This window comes from Salmo salar, chromosome ssa04 (assembly GCF_905237065.1).
Source record: "Salmo salar chromosome ssa04, Ssal_v3.1, whole genome shotgun sequence".
Taxonomy (NCBI): Eukaryota; Metazoa; Chordata; class Actinopteri; order Salmoniformes; family Salmonidae; genus Salmo; species Salmo salar.
The window spans coordinates 42,727,967-42,754,679 of NC_059445.1; the positions used below are offsets into that span (position 1 = coordinate 42,727,967).

General features: G+C 42.1%; 1 protein-coding gene across 1 annotated transcript; it reads right to left on the reverse strand.

The window, feature by feature from the left end:
- Window positions 1-135: 135 nt before the first annotated feature.
- On the reverse strand, window positions 136-17,630 carry LOC106603139 (nuclear RNA export factor 1). The gene is made up of 21 exons (XM_014196420.2): window positions 17,380-17,630; window positions 16,501-16,732; window positions 16,255-16,399; window positions 16,072-16,155; window positions 15,823-15,927; window positions 10,453-10,533; window positions 10,271-10,340; window positions 10,064-10,152; window positions 9,876-9,983; window positions 9,548-9,657; window positions 6,503-6,539; window positions 6,281-6,352; window positions 6,112-6,167; window positions 5,755-5,862; window positions 4,042-4,100; window positions 3,725-3,840; window positions 3,591-3,633; window positions 3,397-3,469; window positions 1,595-1,777; window positions 416-476; window positions 136-307 (listed from the first exon to the last, which is right to left on the reverse strand). The coding sequence occupies exons 1-21, from the start codon at window positions 17,411-17,413 to the stop codon at window positions 269-271; spliced, it is 1,905 nt and encodes a 634-aa protein (XP_014051895.1). The 5' UTR covers window positions 17,414-17,630; the 3' UTR covers window positions 136-268.
- Window positions 17,631-26,713: the final 9,083 nt, after the last annotated feature.

Genomic DNA, 26,713 nt, shown 5'->3' on the forward strand with positions numbered 1-26,713 from the left:
TGGTTGGACTTTCTGGATGATGGCAGGACAGTCCCACTAATTGCCAAAATTAACTCATCATCCTAGCGGTTTAGATACGCTTTAAAAGGCATGGCAGTTCAGGTTTGTGCAATCAATGCAAAATGACTACAAGCAGACATGAATACGTTCACTTTTAATTATAAGAATGACAGAATGAAATATATGCTTGAGTTATCTATTAATCCAGGAGGGGAATTAAGAATCAAAAGGGAAGTGACAATTTAAAAAGCTCCACAATCATTCCTTTTCACTTTATGAAAGCGACAGCTGGGATCTTTCCATGAGCCTGAGGAGAAACAGAAGTTCAGTATCTGAAGCTTAAGGGTACGAGACATTCAGTCAAACAAAAGCAACACACATTGCTCCATTAGATATACTAGGATCAAGCATTTACCTTGAAGTCTGTGAAGACCTGCCTTGCTCGGTTGAAATCCCACTCAGTGTCCTGCAGGCATCTGAAATACATTGATCAAGTAAGTTAAAACCCAACTTCATACGAAGCAGTGTTCGTCACTACTTGAGCCCACTTAGAATCTAGGCCGAGGCTGCAGATCCCTAGAGAGAAAACACCCAGTGTCCTGTCTGAAGCATGAGTGCTACTGCGTTGCAACCTAGCGGTGGTAAAAGTCCTGGTGTGCCCGTGTAAATTACAATAGGCCCTCCCAAAATGTTTTTGTTCGCGATAAATAATGATCCGTGCAGAAACAGATCAATCACAGGCTGGCATGCTATGTGAGTAGGCTCCGGTTGACTCAGGCAGTATGGAAATGAGCATGGCCACTTTCACCATGATTATTTTTTTTTGGTTACCATTCAGAAACATGGCACGCTTTACATTCAAATGCTTAATGCACCAGCAGGAGTTTTCCATAGGAACAAGTGGATGACGTCAGTGCTACCACTATCTACTGGTTTTAGTGTTTGTCCACCCCCCAGATGCCTTTTCCCCAGAACTGAAGATCCTAATCACATTCTGCGCATGTTTCTTTAGATCTACTTTATACACACACATTGTGGTCCCACTGTCAATCATGAATGATGCATATTACAGGTGAAACGTCCATGCAGCATGTGCATACCAACCATTTGATCTCAATCAGTTTCACGGGGAGATGCTTTAGAACTTGAGTTAAAGTGTGTTTCGAATTATGTACAATGAATGGCGTTAAACTGTAGCATAGCCTACCTGGGTTTAATTTAATCAATGTACATATTTTGCATAGTGGCGCGCTGTTGAGTTCTGGCAACATGATTACAAAAATTGACCATTCGATCATCCTCAAAGTGAGGTGTTTTTTTTGTCTTACAGTAACATGCTATTATATTGGGTTCTGTTATGTACAATACTATCATTATGTGATCTTGCAGACATTGATTCAGCTTTGATCCAACTTTATTAGACGAGCAGCATTCACCAGAGTAGCCTGTTCTCTATGAGTAGAGCACAGACTGCGTAAGTAGAGAATCATGTGCAGATGCTTCAGGGCCTTCAGCTGTCGGGAAGAGGGTCCAGAAAAGTCAGATCCGCAGCCACTCTGTAAAATCTAATGCAAGGTAACTGTGTGCCACTCACTTCTGGGACCATTCCAGGTTCATGCCGGACATCAGGGAGAAGGCAGAAAGCATCTCTTGCTGGGGAGCTGAGAGGGTGGGGACAGGGCTGCTGGATGGTGTTGGGGCGGGTGCAACAAAGGCCCGCCGGATCTCCTCAGTCGTAGCATTACGGACAAAAAGCTCATCGTTTACTATGCAAAGACTGTTGAAACAAGACGAACACAAGAAAAGACGACATTACACTGAGTTACAGTCAAGACAAACATCTAGCAGAGTTGTCAATACACCTCATGACCAAAAGTATGTGGACACCTGTTCGTCAAACATCTCATTCCAAAATCATGGGCATTAATATGGAGTTGGTTCCCCCTTTGCTGCTACAACAGCCTCCACTCTTCTGGGAAGGCTTTCCACTAGATGTTGGAACATTGCTGCGGTAACTTGCTTCCATTCAGCCACACGAACATTAGTGAGGCCGGGCACTGATGTTGGGCGATTAGGCCTGGCTCGCAGTCGGCGTTCCAATTCATCCCAAAGGTGTTCGATGGGGTTGAGGTCAGGGCTCTGTGCAGGCCTGTCAAGTTCTTCCACACTGACCTTGACAAACCATTTCTGTATGAAACTCGCTTTGTGCACAGGGGCATTGTCATGCAGAAACAGGAATGGTCTTAGCATTGTGAAGGTATTGGACAGCCTTGAGGTTAGCCTAGCATCGTGGAGGTATTGGACAGCCTCGAGGTTAGCCTAGCATCGTGGAGGTATTTGACAGCCTCGAGGTTAGCCTAGCATCGTGCGACACCTGGAGAGAATTTCTTGGGGAAGATTAGCCAGTTCATGGGATATCTGTTGCTGCTATGCCTGCAGTACAGGGTTCCCTGTGGCTCAGTTGGTAGAGCATGGTGTTTGCAAAGCCAGCATGGTGTGTGCAACGCCAGGGTTGTGGGTTCGATTCCCACGGTGAGCCAGTAAAACATTTTTTTTTTTAAATGCATGAAATGAAATGTATGCATTCACTACTGTAAGTCGCTCTGGATAAGAGCGTCTGCTAAATGACTAAAATGTAAAATGTAAACAGTTGCCACAATGTTGGGAGCACAGAATCTAAGGGGCCTAGCCCAAACCATGAAAAACAACCCCAGACCATTATTCCTCCTCCAACAAACTTAACAGTTTGCATTATGGTAGCGTTCTCCTGGCCTTCGCCGAACCCAGATTAATCCGTCGAACTGCCAGATGGTGAAGCGTAATTCATTACTCCACGGAATTAGTTTCCACTGCTCTAGAGTCCAATGGCAGTGAGCTTTACACCACTCCAGCCAATGCTTGGCATTGTGAGCTTAGGCCTGTGTGCGGCTGCCCCGACAAACAGTTCCTGTGCTGACGTCGCTTCCAGAGGCAGGTTGGAACTCTGTAGTGAGTGTTGCAACCGAGGACAGAGCGCTTCAGCACTCGGCGGTCCCGTTCTGTGAGCTTGTGTGGCCTACCACTTCGCGGCTGAGCGTTGTTGCTCCTAGACGTTTCCACTTCACAATAACAGCACTTACACTTGACCGGGGCAGCTCTAGCAGGACAGAAATTCGAACCAACTTGTTGGAAAGGTGGCATCTTGTGATGGTGCCACGATGAAGGCCAGTCTACTGCCAATGTTTGTCTATGGCGATTGCATGGTTGTGTGCTCGATATTATATACCTGTCAGCAACGAGTGTGGCTGAAATAGTCGAATCCACTAATTTGAAGGGGTGTTCACATACTTTTGTTTACATAGTATATTGAGGAACCATCTCTATGCTTGTGGTCCGGTATAAAATGTCAAGGCCTACCTTGTCCCTCCAGCCGGCACTGTGATGAACACCCGAGAGAAAGCTCTGACAGAGTCTCGGGATTTACCTTCAACTAGGGTGAAATAGGGAGAAAAAGACATGGTTAATGACTTTTTTGCTAATGAAAATGTATGTGGGAAACAGTATAATTTTGCATTATAATAAGTTTGAAAAGTAAAAAAAAAATAACATACCTTCTTTGAACACTCCAGTGACTGTGAATGACAGTAACGTGTTCTGTAAAAGTGGATAGAGAGAAGAGATTGAAGCTATGAAATCAAGGATGGTCATGCATGCGAGTTGATGGTTAGAAGTGAATTCTACTCACGGTGAAGGTGTTGACGTCCACATTTAGCGATGCAGTGTCATGGTGCGTTTTGGGAAGTTCGTTCAGGAAAGCCACCACATTCAGACGGGTGTGCTTCAGTAAGCGAAATCGTGTGGCTGAAAGAACAGAGGGCAAGAGGATTTATTTAAGAACAAAGATGTTACTCTCAATGTAGTCTTTTACTTTAAGTGTATATGAGTGACTTTCACAACCAAGTGGTTTACTTTATTCAGAGACTAAATTTGCACTGAAAGAGATGACATAATGACAACCATTACTTATCAAAACTTTGAACTAGAGAATCAGAAGAGACTCACAGGGATCTTTGAGCTTTTTCAGGTTGCGAGTGTCTTTATGGTAATCTCCGAGACTGCACCTAGAGACAGTGACTGACTATGTTAGAAACAGGTGACAAATACAGTTGAAGTCAGAAGTTTACATACACCTTAGCCAAATACATTTAAACTCAGTTTTTCACAATTCCTGACATTTAATCCTAGTAAAAATTCCCTGTCGTAGGTCAGTTAGAATCACCACTTTATTTTAAGAATGTGAAATGTCAGAATAATAGTAGAGAGAATGATTTATTTCAGCTTTTATTTCTTTCATCACATTCCCAGTGGTTCAGAAGTTTACATACACTCAATTAGTATTTGGTAGCATTGCCTTTAAATTGATTAACTTGGGTCAAATGTTTTGGGTAGCCTTCCACAAGCTTCCCACAATAAGTTGGGTGAATTTTGGCCCATTCCTCAGGACAAAGCTGGTGTAACGAAGTCAGGTTTGTAGGCCTCTTTGCTCGCACACGCTTTTTCAGTTCTGCCCACACATTTTCTATAGGATTGAGGTCAGGGCTTTGTGATGGCCACTCCAATACCTTGACTTTGTTGTCCTTAAGCCATTTTGCCACAACTTTGGAAGTATGCTTGGGGTCATTGTCCATTTAGAAGACCCATTTGCGACCAAGCTTTAACTTCCTAACTGATGTCTTGAGATGTTGCTTCAATATATCCACAATTTTCCTCCTCATGATGCCATCCATTTTGTGTAGTGCACCAGTCCCTCCTACAGCAAAGTACCCCCACAACATGATGCTGCCACCCCCGTGCTTCACGGTTGGGATGGTATTCTTCAGCTTGCAAGCCTCTCCCTTTTTCCTCCAAACATAACGATGGACATTATGGCCAAACAGTTCTATTTTTGTTTCATCAGACCAGAGGACATTTCTCCAAAAAGTACGATCTTTGTCCCCATGTGCAGTAGCAAACCGTAGTCTGGCTTTTTTTATGGCGGTTTTGGAGCAGTGGCTTCTTCCTTTCCTCCAGCACCTTCACAAGGTCCTTTGCTGTTGTTCTGGGATTGATTTGCACTTTTCACACCAGAGTACGTTCATCTCTAGGAGACTGAATGCGTCTCGTTCCTGAGCGGTATGACCGCTGCGTGGTCCCATGGTGTTTATACTTGCGTACTATTGTTTGTACAGATGAACCTTCAGGCGTTTGGAAATTGCTCCCAAGGATGAACCAGACTTGTGGTCTACAATTTGTTTTCTGACGTCTTAGCTGATTTCTTTTGATTTTCCCATGATGTCAAGCAAAGAGGCACTGAGTTTGAAGGTAGGCCTTGAAATACATCCACATCCACCTCCAATTGACTCAAATTATGTCAATTAGCCTATCAGAAGCTTCTAAAGCCATGACATCATTTTCTGGAATTTTCCAAGCCGTTTAAAGGCACAGTCAACTTAGTGTATGTAAACTTCTGACCCACTGGAATTGTGATTAAGTGAAATAATCTGTCTGTAAACAATTGTTGGGAAAATTACTTGTGTCATGCACAAAGTAGATGTCCTAACCGACTTGCCAAAACTATAGTTTAAAAAAATAATTGTGGAGTGGTTGAAAAACGAGTTTTAATGACTACAACCTAAGTGTATTTAAACTTCCGACTTCTACTGTATGTGCTGCTGAGTGTGTTTATAATACACCGTTTATGCTGCTGGAGACATTAACAACTAGCCGAGGGGGTACCTGGATGGGTTCTGCATGGTGATGAACATGCTCAAGGAGAAGGTCGCTCCATCATGGTAGGCATCTAACAAAGGTTGTCTGTCCCCGGAGTCATACACACTGTAGTATCTAAAAAATATATATATATTACATTTCCAATCAGTACAGACAGATGTTCAACCTATTGCAGATCAATTTATCTTTTAAAGAATAATCCAAATGACATCAAATCATTCTCCCCTTTTGTTATAACCATACGTTTGTGTAGTAGTGAGTCAGTGTTTTGGGTTCAGGCTTAGTGTGTACAGTTATAATCTGTATCTGTGGATTCCTTTGTCTTCCCCTGTTACACATATAAAGAGCTAAGTGCAAACTCACTGTTGTAGGAAGGCAAGGATGGGAGCCTTGATCTCTTCTGAGCAGAAGTAGCTGGCCTGTGACAGCAGTCATAAGGGGGAGAATTGTAAAGTAAAGACAAATCTCCTATTTTGACAGACGTGGTTACATGCACAGCCACTAATGATAAACAATTGGCTGTATGTATTACCTTGCAGGGTGGAAGGGCAGCAGGAGTCACCTCCACATCAAAGACTATAGGAGGTGGGAGATCATGACCATCCTAGTGAGAGGCAGAGAGAGGTCAAGGAGAGAACTAAAATAACTCATTAAAGAGTTGTAAATCCTTCACAATTAAAATATAAAAAATGAGTAAAAAAATAAATAAAATACTTTAATGGAAAAGGAGGAAGGATGAATTTAGAATCCTTACCAGTTTGAGAAGCCTGGGGAACCTCTCTCTCACCGTGCTGTCCGACATTCACAAAAACACAGAAGATACAAGAGACAGGAGTTAGTGCTGCTGACCAAATATAAGAGACTCGGAGTCATCCCCCTGAATACCATTTAACCACACACACACACACACACACACACACACGTTTTCTCATGCACTCACAGCCTCATCCATGGATAATAATAATCTCTAATAGCTGCCCAAATGTTGATATAATCCCCGTCCAGACAATTAACAAAAATTAGGAGAGGAATTTGGCCAAAGAACAACGGACTTGATTCGTCATTATCAGGGTGGTTTGAACTTCATATTTGATTGTTCAGGATAGACCACACCCATGCCTGATCAGGAACTAATCAGCTCTGCATATCAGTGAAGAGGTACTTAATGCTACACGTCCTCATGTACTAATATGAACAGGGATACAGATAATAAAGATAAATCAAATGTAAAATAAATCTACGGCGACAGTTCCGATTTCGCCACCCACCCCGGCCCCCTTTCCTGTGGCAATGTACTCACCCCTTTGTGATACTCACCGTCCCCCCTACACGCCGAAACACACTGACACACGCTGTCTTGGAAGGGGTGGTAGGGGTAGGGTAGGGGTGTGAACGTTGGTTGTGAGCGCTCATACCAACAAGAGAAAGATCAGTGCTTTTCACACGCATAGGGGAGTGGACTGGTGATTCAGACGTGTGATGTGGCCAATGTGATTGGTAGAGTCTACAAGGGTGGTACCGTGGTAAAACTAGATGTTGCATGTTTGAGCTGTCCGATACACACGTCATAGAACCAAGAGATAGTGAAATGGAATCTAAAGACTGCTGGGATGAGATGTACAGGTGATGATAGAGACTGTTGGAGATGACTGAATTACATGAAGCAGGGTTATGGAGGGGTTAATTCATTACATTAAGGCTGGTTAAAGTTACACCACGTCGTTTCATGTAGAAAGCAACTACACACTTGCCATCAGTGTATTTCACCAAAGCCATAGCGATATATAGAACATAGAGGGATGGAGGGAAGCGCTAGACTTATGGTAACATAGAACAAGACAGAGTCGCCGTATCAAACCAAAACAGCAAAGGGGAGTTCACGAAAAGCTTTGATAGATGATGCAATGTCACTAGGAGTAGAAAACGAGTAAGTTCAGGAGACCATGCACAGCATCCCCTTCAGATGAAGAAAATACACAAATTACACACAAATAGAAATGAAAAGATAAACAAGAGCGATAGAGAACATGAAAGTTGGGCCCTGAGCACCACTACAGACAGAGCACTATTGGAAGTAGCTCTTTGTTTCTAGCATTGATTGACGTTAAGAATGATACTGCATCTCACACAATGCATTTTGTACCAGAATAAATGATCAATTACATTTTGGACCCCACTTCAACTTTAACATTCCGGGGGTGGTTCAAAATAAATAAGGCATTCAAGCAAAGGTGTTTTTGGTTGATATTTTTAGGGAAACATGTTGAGAGCGAAATGAGGACTTGATCAGTGAACATGTGACATGACTACATGTCTTTATGCCCACAGAAGAAACTTTAAGAATCATATCCTTAAAAGGAAATCAACTTCCTATATTGAAATCCCACTAATTGAGGGTATCTCAATAAATGTATCTGTGTCCCTCATTTTCAAAGCCTCTCTGGCTGTTACATTCTGAGGACGTGTCCACCAACCTGCGAAAAACAAACAAGCCTTGAAGTAAAGGCATGTTAGATTTAAGGGAATTATGAGAAAGCTTGTATTTGGGGACTCTGCTTGGCTTTGTGGAAACCTCTCTCCCTCTCCAACCCCAGGCCTGTAGAGCAAATCTTCACCTTTGTTTTCTTCTTCACTTCAATGTCTTCTTTGTTCAGCATATACTGCATGTACGTGCGTGCGTACGATGTGGCCAGATGCACGGCTGTGCCTGTCTTAGGTTGTCCCGGTATCAAAAGTGGGATCTTACCCGTCATTGGCTAACCAGCCCTCTTCACTGGCCACATTTCAGGACCCATTATAGGGGAGGATGGAAGGAGGTACCATCAGCCCAATCAGCATGTAGCACAAGCAGATAGTAAATACCATGTTTCCCATATGAATATTTAAGGAATCCCTTTCCACAATGCCATTTTATTAATCAAGCTCTTTCCAAAGTATGGGTCTCAATGACTATTAGGGGTCAAAATGCTGTGGTCAGTATTATCCAAGATAAGTGTGTGTGTATGCTTGAACGAATACTTCTTGACATTTAAAAAAAGGAAATCCATATAATTTATGTAAACATTTTATAGAGGTGTCTGTAGGGGGCACAGGGCCATCTCCACTGCAGAAAACAGATGCAAGGTAAAGATGAGCTTCAGAGAGGTAAAGCGAGACAGACAAAGAGCATTCAGACAGTTGAACGTGCATCTAGAAGGGGGGAGGGGTGGAGAATAATTCAAGTGATAGATGTAGCCATTATCCTCAAATACACCATGTGTTAAGCTGGTTAATGTTGAGGTATATGGCGTGAAGAGGTTAATGGTTTGATCATGTCAAAACTTCGGCAGGTATGGCATGCATGGACCTTAAATTAAAAGAATCATAAAGGTGGCATTACATTTGAATTCTGCTGCTTCCCCACAAGCATGGAGTAGGGTATTTGTAGGATTCCAACATAAACCAAAACAATGTCTAAGAACAGATCATCTGAAATCTTAACTTCTTCACCACATATGTTGCTGTAGTAAAGTGGGAAGGCTCAGTGAGAGACTCTCTGATAGGATGGTGTTCACTAAGCCACTCCAGTTCTTTCAAATTTGAGCAGTGCGTTACTATTCAGTAGTACCAAACATGTCCTTCCTGAATCATATAATCCATAAATAACATGTCATTTCCCGCAGCACAGGAATTTTCTGAATACATTCAAGTTCCCCCCTGAAATACAGGGAATAGAGAGCTAAACTACCCCCCCCCATACACCTCACACACTGTCAACATCATACTATTACCCACCCACCCATCCTGAGCACAGACTGACCTTATGTAAGAAGCCTGGTCCTTGAAATAGTCGCAAAGGGGATTCCTCTCCAGCCATAGCTCCACCAGTTTAAGACCCTTGATCCTATCCAGCTCACGCTCTGTTTTTAACTGGAATGGTAGGGACAATACAATCTAATCAAACATTCAGTAGCCTAATTGATACTCTGAAGACCTGACAGGGAGAGAACTCCTAGTCCCCAAGAGCAGTCAATTTACTAAATGAATTATGTGGACAACTGAAAAGCAACGAGACTTTGTGCAGTCCCAGTAAAGATCAGTGTTTGAGTAACAACCCATTGCGCTTCAACCAGACCTGGTCTCCTCACCTCATTATGAGAAAGATTGAGTGTCTTCAAGTTTGGAGCCTTGTTGACCAGCTCTGACAGGTCATCCAGCCTAAACAGCTTGTTGTTGCTGATGTTCAGACAAACAAGCTGTGGAAGGGAACAAGTAGGGATCAGTGGAAAGGAAAGCATACATATTATTCAGCTACAAGTAAGGACCACATCCATACCTCTGGAATGTTCTCCTCAATTATCTTAATAACAGCGTGCATAGAGTTCTTTCTGTTCAATGTCACATCAATGTTCTGGGAAACCAGGTCTGTGAAAATCAGGGAAGCGTATGAGTGTTAGATGGCACTATCAGAATCCATGTCATATAATGTAAATGTACAGTGAAAAACATTTGATGTGACTAACTGCTCTTGCCGCGTGCTTACCTGGGTCTATCCGGATGTTGTTCAAGTCCAGGGCTTGTTGAGAGCCATCAAAGCGTTTAGCCATGCATTGCTAATGAGGGGAAAAGGGTTTTAATAGACATTCAGTCCATACATAATAATATACTTTATTAAAACCCATCACTACATCTCCTATTTGTTAACAGCTGGTCTCCTTGTCTTACCTTTAGGTGCTCCAGATCAGCTGGCTTTAGTTCAGACTGAAGAAAGGAAGGTGGAGGACACGGATTCATCAGTACAGTCACCTGGAAAAGATGGAAGTTGGAGGAGTGAATGGCATGTCTTCTAATGAGTATCCCCAAGGGGTAATGGTTGTCCTTGAATTCCGATTGGAAGCCCTAATCATTAACCACCGCTTGACCCCTTCTCAAGATCCTATTGATGGTCCTATCTTTACTGATTTGCCATCCACAAACTATTAACCCTGGCCCCAGCTGTTTTTATATCAATATCAAATCATTTCTGGGTAACAATTAAGTACCGTACTGTAATAATCTCCATTAAAATGGGCAAAAATAGCCTTTGAGCGAAAAACTATTTCTCAATAAATAATTTTGCTAGGACTGCCTGGCTGTGGTGTGAGTTGGGAGAGGAAAACTGAAAACTAGCCTTTATTTGGACGTCTTTGTTATTGCTCTAAAAAACAAAATTTACCGCATGGTGATGTCACCATGCAAATCTGCTGATTAGTAGATCCTGTGTAGACCAGCAACTGTCAGGAAATAACACTGATTTTTTTTATCTCACTTTTACAGTGTTAGTTTCATCAGATGTTGATGTACAATATGATAAAACTAGGGCTGTCCTTGACTAAAACAGAAAGTTCTGTTCTTTTGACCAATCGATTGGTCAACAAAAATAAAACAGTATTTCTCCATACACACACCCTGTGTTTCAGTAAAATTGACTATATGTATTGAGCTCGCGGTTTGATGAAACAAGACAAATACCTCGAGGGTGCCAGAGATCTAAATAACCAGAAGAAGAAGAAAAAAATTAACCTGACCCAATTTTTCTCCTCACTCAGACTCTGCCATTACACTCCTGAAGTTGACAGTAATAAGCTACGCGAGGAGTCGGCAACCTTTCTCATGTGGAATGCCAATTCATCTTACCATTTCTACCGGTCTGCATGCCAGTTATGGTTTTCAGACAATGACTAAATTGACAAAACTCGTAAATGGAATGAAATAAACCAGAACTTGTTTCTCACAAGTGTAGCATACAGTGGCACACCTTGTGTGCTTCCGCAGCACATCATTTAATTCTCAGCCATTTGACCTGTTACTGCAAGTTATTGCTAGTTTGACCACCAGAGGGCATCTTTAAGAAGCATTTGATGGTATTCCGTATTGGCATTACCAGAGAATTTAAAACCTTTTTTGTAATAACATAATATATGGGATTGATTTAAAAAAAAAAAAAAAGTGGCTTAATTAATTTGATTAATATTATGGTGTTTCTATTCAGAGAAAAACGAAACCCTCAGGGTGGAATGGAAAATATTGCGATGTACAACATGACCGTCGGGAGTAGGCTACAGGATTCTAAATTGTTTGCCTTCATTAGACAACTTTTTTCCAATATTTCTGTAAATCAGTTATATTTATTCCCATAGTAATTCGTTATGGAGCCATAACTAAATCAACATCTGCATTTTGAATGTATTTATCATTATTTTATTAAGGAAATGTGTTTATTAGGCTACTGTGCAGTCTACAATACATACTGTAGTAAATATGGGAAAGTGCCTAATTCCTTACATAAGGGAGAGCAGGCCATGTCTGTACTACAGAATGCGGGGCACACAGGAGACCAGGGTTCAAATCCCCATTGGGGAGGAAGGAGTAGGCTGTCCTTGTACTGATTCCATATGTGTTATTTCATAGTTGTGATGTCTTCACGATTATTCTACAATGTAGAAAATAGTAAAAATATAGAAAAATACTGGAATGTGTAGGTGTGTCCAAACTTTTGACGTGTACTTGCTGGAGCGGAAAATTACGGTCGGCAGTACAGTACTGGGCTATTTACGAGGAAGGAGTAGGCTGTCATTGTAAATAAAAATGTGGTCATAACAACAATTGTTTACAGACAACATTATTTCACTGTATCACAATTCCAGTGGGTCAGAAGTTTACATACAGTAAGTTGACTGTGCCTTTAAACAGCTTGGAAAATTCCAGAAAATTATGTCCTGGCTTTAGAAGCTTCTGATAGGCTAATTTACATCATTTGAGTCAATTGGAGGTGTACCTGTGGATGTATTTCAAGGCCTACCTTCAAACTCAGTGCCTCTTTGCTTAATCATGGAAAATCAAAAGAAATCATCCAAGACCTCAGAAAAAAATTGTAGACCTCCACAAGTCTGGTTCATCCTTGGGAGCAATTTCCAAACACACTGAAGGTTCATCTGTACAAACAATAGTACGCATGTATAAATACCATGGGACCACGCCGCCGTCACATCGCTCAGGAAGGAGACGCGTTCTGTCTCCTAGAGATGAACGTACTTTGGTGCGAAAAGTGCAAATCAATCCCAGAACAGCAGCAAAGGACCTTGTGAAGATGCTGGAGGAAACAGGTACAAAAGTATCTATATCCACAGTAAAATGAGTCCTATATCAACATAACCTGAAAGGCCGCTCAGCAAGGAAGAAGCCACTGCTCCAAAACCGCCATAAAAAAGCCAGACTGCGGTTGCAACTGCACATGGGGACAAAGATCGTACTTTTTGGAGAAATGTCTTCTGGTAAGATGAAACAGAAATAAAACTGTTTGGCCATAATGACCATCATTATGTTTGGAGGAAAAAGGGGGACGCTTGCAAGCTGAAGAACACCATCCCAACTGTGCAGCATCATGTTATGGGGGTGCTTTGCTGCAGGAGGGACTGGTACACTTCACAAAATAGACGGCATCATGAGGAAGTAAAATTATGTGGATATATTGAAGCAACATCTCAAGACATCAGTCAGGAAGTTTAAGCTTGGTCGCAAATGGGTCTTCCAAATGGACAATGACCCCAAGCATACTTCCAAAGTTGTGACAAAATGGCTTAAGAACAACAAAGCCAAGGTATTGGAGTGGCCATCACAAAGCCCTGACCTCAATCCTAGTGAAAATTTGTAGGTGGAACTGAAAAAGCGTGTGCGAGCAAAGAGGCCTACAAACCTGACTCAGTTACACCAGCTCTGTCAGGAGGAATGGCCCAAAATTCACCCAACTTATTGTGTGAAGCTTGTGGAAGGCTACCCAAAACGTTTGACCCAAGTTAAACAATTTAAAGGCAATGCTACCAAATACTAATTGAGTGTATGCAAACTTCTGACCCACTGGGAATCTGATGAAAGAAATAAAAGCTGAAATAAATCCTCTCTACTATTATTCTGACATTCCACATTCTTCAAATAAAGTGTTGATCCTAACTGACCTAAGACAGGGAATTTTTACTAGGATTAAATGTCAGGAATTGTGAAAAACTGAGTTTAAATGTACTTGGCTAAGGTGTATGTAAACTTCCGACTTCAACTGTAAGCATTTCATCATTAAGACCTCTAGGAAATAATGTCTGGAGGGTGAAAATCCAAAAACATTCTGGCTGATTTTTTTTTGTGGCTGGCAGTTGGCATGGACCAATTTATCACATAAATAAAACACGCCAGTGTTTCTTGACCGCATCTCCCACTTTTCACGAGTTCAAAGTATATGTAGTTGTGAACATTACAGTGTTCTTTAGCGGGTCTTTTTTTGTAGCAGTTCATCTCGTGTTTTCCCCAATGCCAAATTACGAGCTTCATCCACACATTGTGGAGAATACCCTCTTCTTAGAACCCTATTGCGCATCTCTGCTGCTTTTTCTAGATAGTCCTGAAAATTATTTGATCCAAGTTGGGGAGGAGGGGGGGGGTCCACACCTAGCTCGGCTATTAGACAATTCTTTAGTAAAGGTTGAATAGTCTATTGTTCAGCTAATAGCACATCATGCTATGCTTGTGAAAAACTAATAATAATATACTTTTCCCCTTTACACGTTAAAGATTCCAATTGATAAAGTGTTTTTTAGCCACAATCGGCCCCAACCCCAATACATTTGGCCACAGTTGATAGCGTGCTGGACTTCGGGCTAGAATGTTGAGGGTTTGAAATCTGCTCCCTGCTTGTTATAATGAATGAGTTTGATACACCTGGTATTGGATATGGCTGAAAAAAAACTTTCAAAATGGCGATTTTCGTAAATTAACTTTATGACAAAAGAATATGCACAATTGTTTGTCTCTACATTAACTAACATATTCCTCTCAATTGTAAATTTTTTGCATGACTCGTTATGACGTTATGTTTTGTCAGCCATCTTTGCTGAAGTCACCAGGGACAGCCTGCGTCAATTCGTCATTGGAACCACTCTATATGATTGGTCATTTAAAAACCTTGGGACCCAAATGCATAATGTGTGCTCTAACTCCCCCTTGTGGTGGTCTGGAACAATGAAGCTGTGACGCTGGGTACCTCTAAGTCCCGCAGTGTAAGTTCGCAACTTTTAAAGAAGGAACCACTGTAGGTTATGCACTCTGCCAACAATGTGTCCACTACAACAATGATAACGGGAAGACTGGAATGATAATATTGAATGCATTAACAGAAATTACCGTAATCAAAGTAACAAACGTTGTAGATTAGAAATTATAGGAAATAAAGGTAAATGTACAACTGGTGATATGTAATGGGGAATTGAATACACTAACAATCAAACACAAAAATTCACACAATGAAGTTATGAAACAATATATGTGCACAAATTGGCAGGAGAGCGCGCATTCTGGAGATAGAAGTGGTATATCCGACATCTGCATTGGCCGTACAGCATTTACGGCGATACGGCCTCAGCAGAAGTCAGGGCATTCATACTTCTTGAGCTTTGCGGAGCAGTGCAGAGCTGTTGTCAATGAAGTGAGTTTGTGTTTTCTATAGGATGTACCGCCCCCATCTACCGTCAACCAATCATGTCAATGCAGAGTTATACAGAGCCCTCCGCATTGTTACAAAATTTGGGAGGTGCAAGGTGAAGGGGTACAGAGCTCGATTTGGCCTCTGCAGGCTCCGCAATTGCTTCACACCCTGCATATGGCATATCCGACCACATCTTCAGATCAAACATAAATTGTATTTTAGTCGAGGCCTCCGCAATGGATTAGTTTACTGAGATGGGCACACACACGTGTGTGTGTGTGTGATAGATATACATACATACATACATACATACATACATACATACATACATACATACATACATATCTTACTGCTCGACTAAAACAATCGTGGTCGACTAACGGCCTAATGACCAAACAATCGACAAGTTGACTAATTGAAAGAAAGAATACAATTGACTGCACGGGGCCTTTAATTCTGATGACAATGTGTTTTCATGTCTGGTTGCCAGTCTGCCAAAATGTCCCACTTAACACTAATTGATAAAACTGGCAGAGGTCTTGTGGAAGAATTATTATATATATTTTTTTAAATAAAAATAGTACCTTGTAGCCGTCTTTGTCTGTGATCTTCCGTGACACCTTTAACAAGGCATTCGCAGTGGTGGAATCGTCAATGTAGAACTGTGCTCGGTTGCCCTCTACTTGGTACTTTGGAAAACAGAGGTGTAGAAAGAATGTAGTTTAGGTTATTTTAAAAACAATAAAATGAAACAATTTCAAAGGACATGGGAATTAAACTATTTCTAGACTAGCTTGACTAACCAAAAGAGCCATTAGGCAGTGGTCACTTACATGTACTGGCGTGAAGGGTATGGAGCAGATATTCTGCAGAGCTGTTATGAGCCAGTCTTTGTCATATTTCTTTCCATAGGGGACCTGTAAGAGTCACAATTTAGCATTGGTTAATTACAATCCAATCAATGACAGCTTAGTAGATCAGTAAAGCCACCCAATTCATTCACAATGTTGACTCACAAATATCTTGAACCAGGTATTACGGCCATCTCCACCTCCATCCCCTCCTCTGTTATTACCACGACCCCTGTGACCTCCACCGCCACCTCTGCGGCCACGATCAAAGCGGTCGTCACCACGGCGATTCGGCCTTCCGTAAGGGTTACTGGCAAGGTAAAACCATGAGGGTTAAAAGGATAACTTCCAAGATAAAACTTATAAACATGTTAAATTAAATATTCTCCCTAATTTGCATGACAAACCCACAATCTGTGTTGGGAGGACCCATCTTGGGAGTTGCTGTCTGTCATTGCCACGTCTCCATCCTCATCATCGAATCTCGCTCTGGGTCCCTGGCCACCACCGCCTTTTTGGCCACCACGATATCTTGTTCTTGTCCCTGGTGCTCCTGGCCCCTGGTCACTATACATATGGGCCCTAAAAGGGCCCCTGCCTTTGCGGTTGCGAAACATTTGTCCTCCAACTCTGTCATCGTGATCTGATGGACAAAAATCACCAAAATGAGTTATTTGTTTTTGCTTTCACAGAATAAGTACTTCAACAAGGTTACAGCAAATAGCCTGGTAATGGTCCATATTTATTGTCATCGTCGTCTGTTATCATGTATGTTTGGCAGAAGCGCTAGCTAATGCACTCTTACTACGCCAACACGTTCAGACTTGCAGCCACGTTACGATGTAGTTAGCTAGCTAGCTAACTAGCTACAATTACTCAACGCTGCTGTTGGCTAGCTAACTAGCGTTACTTCTGTCACACAAGAGGTGTGAATGTTAGCTAGCCAGATATATACGCTGTCAGAGTGAGTATGGGTCCAGTGTAATAAAATAAAATAAAAACAATGCTAGCTAACTTATAAGCCACAAATAGCTGGTTGGCTAGCTAGCTACAGTATCTAGCTGCTTTCTGCGGCTAACCCTAACGTTAGCTGGCTAGCTTGTTTATGTAGCTAGTTAACGTTAGCTACCTACGTATCAATTGATAATTACTGTCGTATTACATTTAGTATTACGACAAAAACCTTTAGCTGGCAAGGAAGAACATTGCTGTTTACAGGTTTGTTAGCTAACGTTAGTTAGCTAAGCCACAACAGCTAGCTAACGCGTTAGCTAACTGACTTCATCGTACCGTTGTAGTAACGTGAACCGTCGGCTGTTGACATAATCAGGAACCGAACACACACTTAACACGAAGACGTAACTCCAATAATACTGGATATGATCACTTCTATATGTAGATCAATTCGAGTTTATCATCCGTAGCTAGCAAAGACATTCGCTTTGTTCGTAGTATGCACTGTATGACCCCGCAGTCTGAGCATGTGCATTCGATTTGAACTCGTTTTGCTCACAACACGCTCTGATAATGACGTCATAAACACTTATTTCTCTAACATTGTGAAAAGTTCTCACACATGTTCACGATATGTCTTCAATAGAAGTATTATGTGTGTGTGGTCCTCAGATGTTGGATCTCACACTGATCTCAGTGTGTGCATCTTTTAATTTTTTGTTCCATAGTAGGCCTACCTGGGCCCATATTCATAAAGCATTTCAGAGTATGTGCTGGGCTGGCCTAGGATCTGATGCCTAGTTAAATAAATAAACAAATTAAGAATCCGTTTGGCCTTTAGATTATTATGAATGAACAGGGGATACCTGATCCTAGATCAGCACCCCTATTCTGAGACGCTTTATGAATACGGCCATGGTCCCAGATCTGTTTGTGCTCTTGCCAACTCCATTGCTCAGTGTCAAACCAAAGCTGAAGAACATACACACATCCAGGTACTTTCCGCAGGTGCTTGAGTTGTAGGCAAACACATGGAAAACACTGCACACTGCTGCTCATGCTCCCAGGTGATATGTATTAACAACGTTTCGACCCTTAGGTCTTCATCAGGCATCCATGTCTCAGGTGGGAGTGGAATGTCCTGTATATAGGGGCAGTACTCAGTGACATCACTTCCTGAAACAGGAGGTACATTTTTAAAATGTATAACAGTTTCACAATATTAACATTCAATGTATCAAAATATATGATCATGCACAGCGAATGTGATCAATATTTACAGTGATATACATACAATATTCAACTAGGATAAAAAAATATATATTGATGACATATTGAAACTATAAAAACGGTTTCATGTCAAACTCCTCATTAAGGCCAAGAGGAGACAGTGTGTTGAGCCTGGGGATCCAGAAAGATTCCCTTTGAAGAAGTTTCCTCTCGTTGTCTCCTCCCCTGCGTGACATCTTGACCATTTCTATTCCAATGTATCTCAGAGAACTAATAGGATGTCCAGCTTGTACAAAATGAGCAGCAAGCAGATTTGTCTCACCTGTCCGTATATTAGTCAACGGGTGTACATTATGACCATCAATGGGTTATATGATACTGTAAACCAGAGGCTGCGTCTTTCAGTTGTGGAAAAAGTACCCATTTGTCATGCTTGAGTAAAAGTAAAGGTACCTTAATAGGAAATGACTCAAGTAAAAGTGAAAATCCCCCAGTAAAATACTACTTGAGTAAAAGTCTAAAAGTATTTGGTTTTAAATATACTTAAGTATCAAAAGTAAATGTAATTGCAAAAATGTACTTAAGTATCAAAAGTCAAAGTCAAATTATAGTCAAAGTCAAATTATAAATAATTTAAAATTCCATATATTAAGCAAACCAGATGGCACAATTTTTTATTTATGAATAGCCAGGGGCACACTCCAACACTCAGACATCATTCATGTTTAGTGAGTCACCAGATCAGAGGCAGTAGAGATGACCAGGGATGTTCTCTTGATAAGTGCGTGAATTGGTCAATTTTTGTCCTGCTAAGCATTCAAAATGTAACGAGTACTTCTGGGTGTCAGGGAAAATGAATGGAGTAAGAAGCACATCATTTTCTTTAGGAATGTAATGAAGTAAAAGTAAAAGTAGTCAAAAATCTAAATAGTTAAGTAAAGTACAGATACCCCCCAAAACTACTTAAGTAGTACTTTATAGGATTTTTCTAAAGTACTTTACACCACTGGCTTTTTTCAACATTGGTGTGAACTAGGTACAAAGAAACCCCTGTCATATAAACACATTTCACATCAAAAGCCAGGAAGTTAGAGCAACATCACTGTTTTTCATACTGGAATAACAATGCAGACTACCATCCTGCTAGGACAAAATGACCTAAAACTACTTCACCAGAAAATAACCTCATATTTGTTGTCTATCCTTAACATACACATATATGTATCAGCTTTATTTTACCCGATTAATAAAGATTGAATGTATTCGTTTTTCATTTATTAAGTTGGACATTAAAGCTGACCAGTTATATACTGATAAAAATTCACATTATCTTGAAGACATTTCAAATAACAACCTTTTATTCATACTCAAGTCAAAACATATTCCATTCATTGCATAATTACCCTCATTCACATTTGAATTAACCTCACCAATGAAATTTGACACACACACAAACACATATCAGACAAAATCTTATTTATTTTCTATAACACTTTTTACCTATACAGATACTTTTCAACAAAACTCCACCAATTGTAACTTAACTTAATGTTTCAAGGAGCAATGAAGGATAAGTGATCTATAACAGAAAAAAATACATGTATTTAAAAGCAAAGTAAAATCGTGGACCACTTTGGAAACAAGTGTTTAATAAATACTTTTAAGTGCTATCCTCTGGGAATACAATGTATATCTTGCTGTATATGTTTCGACCCAAATAAATGAATTTCAATTCCATTCAACACATGGTGGTCCTTGTAACAGCTCTAAAAAGCATATTTGCTCAAGGTATATCATACAATAATGTATTGCAAAGGTGTAAACATAATGCATGTTATGTTTAAAAATAACAACTATACTGCAAGAAATGGAGAAACATTACATTTGTAACAGTGTAATCTTCAGGGTCAGCATTCTGCAGCTCAGGGCACTCTGATTTATATGGTAACCATAATAAATCAATCAAATGTATTTATAAAGTCATTTTTACATCAGCTGATGTCACAAAGTGCTATACAGAAACCCAGCCTAAAACCCCAAACAGCAATCAATGCAGATGTAGAAGCATGGTAGCTAGGAAAAACTGCCTAGAAAGGCAGGAACCTAGGAAGAAACCTAGAGAGGAACCAGGCTCTGAGGGGTGGCCAGTCCTCTTCTGGCTGTGCCGGGTTGAGGTTATACCAGTACATGGCCAAGATGTTCAAATGTCCATAGATGACCAGCAGGGTCAAATAATAATAATCATCACAGTGGTTGTAGAGGGTGCAACAGGTCAGCACCTCAGGAGTAAATGTCAGTTGGCTTTTCATAGCCGAGCATTCAGTGTTAGAGACAACAGGTGAGGTAGAGAGAGAGAGTCGAAAACAGCAGGTGCGGTAGAGAGAGAGAGTCGAAAACAGCAGGTCCCGGACCATAGGCTTCAATCCCAGGCACAAAGACATTCTCAACTATGTTGGTGTACCTGCTCAATCACATTCCTTAAGACTCATAACACATAGACCTACTTGCATATTTGCCAGCTATGCCACTCCTTGCTGTTGTTGAACCATGGGAAATGCACAGGAGTATACTCTCCGTTCCAACCAGAAAAGCCCCAGGTCCTCACCTCAGTGGCAGATTCATCAAGTAATTTGATGTTGAAATACCCCCCCCGACTGACATATTCAACACCTCCCTGCGTGAAGGAGTGGTTCCACACCAATTGAAGGAGGTAATAGTGGTCCTCCTGCCGAATATTAATCCACCAAGCATTGACCAGATATGGTCCGTCTAGCTCACACCCCTTCTGGCAAAGGTATGAAGGTTTTGTTGCTGAATGGGTGACACAGGATATCCAAAATAACATCTCCAACCAACAGTTTGGCTGCCTCAATGGATGCTCAACCACCCAGTGCCTTGTAAGCATGGCAGACCAGAACAGACCAGAACAGCAGACACCAGAGGCACCTCCAGCACATGGGTCCTGACAGACTACAACAAGGCCTTTGATCTTGTGGATCACACCATTGCAATGAAACACCTTTTGCAATTATCTGTCCGACCAGAGATCGTGCCATGGGTTTGTAACTTCCATTCCAGGTGTAGCAATACAGTACCATGAGACTCTCCTGTGGCTTCCCCCAGGGCACATGGCTAGGTCCAATTGTATTTGTGGCTCACGTCAATGGTGCATCAGAGGGCACCCTATCCAACTCCTGGGCCTTTGTGGATGACCTGAACCTCATCCAATCAAGACCCTTATGTGGTACTTCCACCATACAGCAAGACCTCAACCAACTAGCTGACTGGTCAGATCCAAACAAAATGAAGGGAACCGAAGGTTCTTCATGATAAACCATCTTCACCACTTCCATCTACCGCCGAAGACCTGACAGTCTACACCTGCTTTGTTCGTCCAGTGCTCGATTACGCCGCTCCAGTATGGCACCCAGGTCTCACAACACAACCAACTTGACAAGATCCAACGACTTGCAACCAAAATCATTATGGGCCCCCCCCCCACAGCTCCTACAACTCTGCATGCAGTGACCTGGGATTGCAGTCATTGGAGTACCGCTGCACCCATTGCTGCAGACCCTCTGCCCAGAAGCTTGCAAAACCCCAAGATTACAAATGGCGGACAGTGGCAGATCTACCCTATCCAGTCACAAACTGAACCTTCCCCCTACTCTGGCTGACAGACACTACAACAGCCCGATGTCATACTTTGTGAGACCGCTTTATGCTACTTAACTGTAATATTGTATACTACATCAAATTTGTTCATTTCATTTACTTGTGCTGCAATTCAGCTATTAGCTGCACATGTGTAAAATTCTAAATAAACCTTAAATATAACAAAGGCTGACCAACTCTGTCATTGCTACAATGATTCAGGCAAGGGAATTAAGTAAGCATTTCAAGACTGGAGTGTCACGTTGGCATAAATGATTCGTGAGACAGACGCAGCAATGCGTAATAGGGTTTTCTATTCAGGCCAAATTACGACGTGCGGTGTAAGGCAACGAAGACCAAACAAACACGTAACAAAACGCACAGGGTAGAAACCCAAAACAAAAGAGCGAGGAGTACCTCGAATAAATAACACACGCACAATGATTAACACACAGGACGAGACCCGTAATCTGCGCAATCCACAAGGGCACGAAAGCCCAAAACACACACCACAGGTACTCACACACAAAGGGCACATAAATACAAGCAGTGGGAATAGGGGCCAGGTGTGCGCAATGAAAGTTCCGGATGGGCCAGTTGTGGCTGCTGAAGTGGCGTTGTCGGACGGCCCAATTGCAGCTGCCCAAGTTGCGGCTGCGCCGGACAGACTAGTCACAGCGTCGGACGGGCCATTCCCGCTGTCTCCCTTAATGGTCGATTATTATGTCACGTTGGCATGAAGGAACGGGAGACAGATGCAGGAATGCGTAATAGTTTTTGTTATTTAGCCCAAATTATGGTGTGCGGTGTAAAGGCACGGGGACGAAGACCAAACAAACACATAACAAAAACACAGGACTGAAACCCAAACAAAAGAGCGTGGAGTGGTGGTGAATATTACGGAGTGTTCGTGGGTCTTTTTTGTACGAGTTAATCTCGTGTTTTCCCCAATGCCAAATTAAGAGCTTCGTCCACACATTGTGGAGAGTAACCTCTTCTTAGAAACCTATTGCGCATCTCCGCTGTTTTTTCTAGATTGTCCTCTGTGGAGTGGCATATACCGCGCAGTCTGAAAAACTGGCTTCACTGAAGTCCTCTTTTTAATGGTTCAGGGTGGAAGCGGTCCCCCTGTAATATACACTGCTCAAAAAAATAAAGGGAACACTTAAACAACAGAATGTAACTCCAAGTCAATCACACTTCTGTGAAATCAAACTGTCCACTTAGGAAGCAACACTGATTGACAATAAATTTCACATGCTGTTGTGCAAATGGAATAGACAACAGGTGGAAATTATAGGCAATTAGCAAGACACCCCCAATAAAGGAGTGGTTCTGCAGGTGGGGACCACAGACCACTTCTCAGTTCCTATGCTTCCTGACTGATGTTTTGGTCACTTTTGAATGCTGGCGGTGCTTTCACTCTAGTGGTAGCATGAGACGGAGTCTACAACCCACACAAGTGGTTCAGGTAGTGCAGCTCATCCAGGATGGCACATCAATGCGAGCTGTGGCAAGAAGGTTTGCTGTGTCTGTCAGCGTAGTGTCCAGAGCATGGAGGCGCTACCAGGAGACAGGCCAGTACATCAGGAGACGTGGAGGAGGCCGTAGGAGGGCAACAACCCAGCAACAGGACCGCTACCTGCGCCTTTGTGCAAGGAGGAGCAGGAGGAGCATTGCCAGAGCCCTGCAAAATGACCTCCAGCAGGCCACAAATGTGCATGTGTCTGCTCAAACGGTCAGAAACAGACTCCATCAGGGTGGTATGAGGGCCCGACGTCCACAGGTGGGGGTTGTGCTTACAGCCCAACACCGTGCAGGACGTTTGGCATTTGCAAGAGAACACCAAGATTGGCAAATTCGCCACTGGCGCCCTGTGCTCTTCACAGATGAAAGCAGGTTCACAGTGAGCACATGTGACAGACGTGACAGAGTCTGGAGACGCTGTGGAGAACGTTCTGCTGCCTGCAACATCCTCCAGCATGACCGGTTTGGCGGTGGGTCAGTCATGGTGTGGGGTGGCATTTCTTTAGGGGGGCCGCACAGACCTCCATGTGCTCGCCAGAGGTAGCCTGACTGCCATTAGGTACCGAGATGAGATCCACAGACCCCTTGTGAGACCATATGCTGGTGCGGTTGGCCCTGGGTTCCTCCTAATGCAAGACAATGCTAGACCTCATGTGGCTGGAGTGTGTCAGCAGTTCCTGCAAGAGGAAGGCATTGATGCCATGGACTGGCCCGCCCGTTCCCCAGACCTGAATCCAATTGAGCACATCTGGGACATCATGTCTCGCTCCATCCACCAACGCTACGTTGCACCACAGACTGTCCAGGAGTTGGCGGATGCTTTAGTCCAGGTCTGGGAGGAGATCCCTCAGGAGACCATCCGCCACCTCATCAGGAGCATGCCCAGGCGTTGTGGGGAGGTCATACAGGCACGTGGAGGCCACACAAACACTACTGAGCCTCATTTTGACATTACATCAAAGTTGGATCAGCCTGTAGTGTGGTTTTCCACTTTAATTTTGAGTGTGACTCCAAATCCAGACCTCCATGGGTTGATAAATTGGATTTCCATTGATTATTTTTGTGTGATTTTGTTTTCAGCACATTCAACTATGTAAAGAAAAAAGTATTTAATAACATTATTTCATTCATTCAGATCTAGGATGTGTTATTTTAGTGTTCCCTTTATTTTTTTGAGCAGTGTAGTATTTCTGCCTGTTTCTTTTCTATACAGAGTTGTAAACAGGGTACCATTTGATTTATCAATCCACATATCGAGGTAATGAACACGTTTAGTATCACAATCAATAGTGAATTTGAGATTGGGGTCAATGTCATTGAGTAATGCTATAAAGTCTGACAGCTCTTCTCCCCGTATGCAAAAAATGTTGTCAATATATAGATACCATTTCAGGACTTTATTCAAAAATGTATTTTCGTTTAATGTTAAAATGTTCTTCAAAAAGACCCACATAAAGGTTAGCATAGCTCGGAGCGAATGTGGAGCCTATCGATGCTCCATTCTTTTGAAATAGTTATTCATCAAAACATATTAAGCCAACTCTAGAATAAAGTTTGTTGGTGGATATTCGTTTGTATCTGTCTCAAATAGTCAGCTAGGGCTTCTGGTATGTGGACTCTCGACATATGTGACCAAAATACAGTCTTCTGTTAATCCCATTATTGGTGAGATCTTGTTTATGAAGTCTATAGAGTCTTTCACATATGATGGCAATGCTTGCACGTGAGATTTAATAAAAGAGTCTACGAAGTTCAAAAATGGCTCTAGCATTGAGCCTATTCCTGCAACCACTGGTCTGCCTGAATAATTCAATCAAATGTATTTATGAAGCCCTTTTTACATCACCCGATGTCACAAAGTGCTAATTGCCTTGTGTTTTAGGTTTGTGTAATTTCAGCAAAATGTACAGGCATGGACGTATGGCACATTTGCAGCAAAGGTATTCATATTCAGGTTTTGAGATAAGGTTATTTAATAGGGCTTGCTCCAGATTAGAGCATATATCCCTTTGGAACACCTGTGTGGGATCAACACTTAATTTTCTATAGAAACGTTCATTACTGAGTTGTCTCTGAATCTCTTCTTTGTATTTTTCATAGTCTTAAACGACTACAGCACTCCCTTGTCTGTAGGTTTGAAAGATTAACCTTTCATTAGTTCATTAAGGGCCTGTTCTTCTGAATCTGTTCGACTAACCTACAACAAGTAATAATCGAGGAGTTGTTAAATATAGGACAGAATTTGCTTTTGGGTTTAAAATGGGTACCAGTTCTTTGTTGGGTTTCTAGGCCCGAAACAGTGTTTTGAGAAAACATGTGCTTAAGTTTAATCTTGCAAAATAATTGAAACAGATCTACTTTCGTATCGAATGGTTTATCTGTACATGTAGGTACAAAAGAGAGGCCATTAGATAAGACTGAGACTTACGCGTCAGTGAGCTCTTTTTTGGAGAGGTTAATTACCGGGTCCTGCTGTAGCTCTGTGTCCACGGCCTGTGTTCCTGGTCCCCTCTTTGACCGCTTGCCTCTCCTACATTGTTTATTTTCTTTCGTGGAGCCTTGTTGTGCTGCTTTCGGGCAACAACAAAAAACAGTCTGTGTGCGATGGTATCTGGAGTCGCTGTCTGTAGGGAATTCACTCTCAGTGGATGCCTCTGTGTCTGCGTGAAAGGGAAAGGCACATCGAGGGACCTGGGAGTGTGTAAATGTGAGCGATGATCTATGGTTCAGAGACTCAACCAGGGTTCCTGTCTCTGACGCAGCATAGAGTCCCCTAGCTGAGGCACCTGGGGTCCCGCCACTGCACCTCTATCCTGCAGATCAGCAGGCTCCTCTTCACTTGCATCGGTCTCGTAAATTTGAAGAGCCTCCAGGAGCACTGGGGGCTCATCTGACGACGACTCTTGAGCCGATACAGAGAGGCAGACGAAGAGAGAGTTTGAGTTAGGCTGAATGAAATGAGGCACCATCATCTACCTTTAAGGTCATAAAATAACTGTCAGAAGATAATGAAGAAATTATCATAATAGTGAAAAGGTTCCTACAAACGACTCAAGAAGTTTGAAAGAGTCTGTTACCTGTTTGACACTCTGGCAAACCCGAAGGCTCCTTCAGTGAACCAATCACATCTGGTGTTTCCAGCTCCAGACAGAATGCAATAATAAAATGTGAACAGCAACTTTGCTGAACATAAAAACAGTATGGTAACATTCATAGCATGATGTTACACAAAACATAAACAGAATCCACAACTACTCTT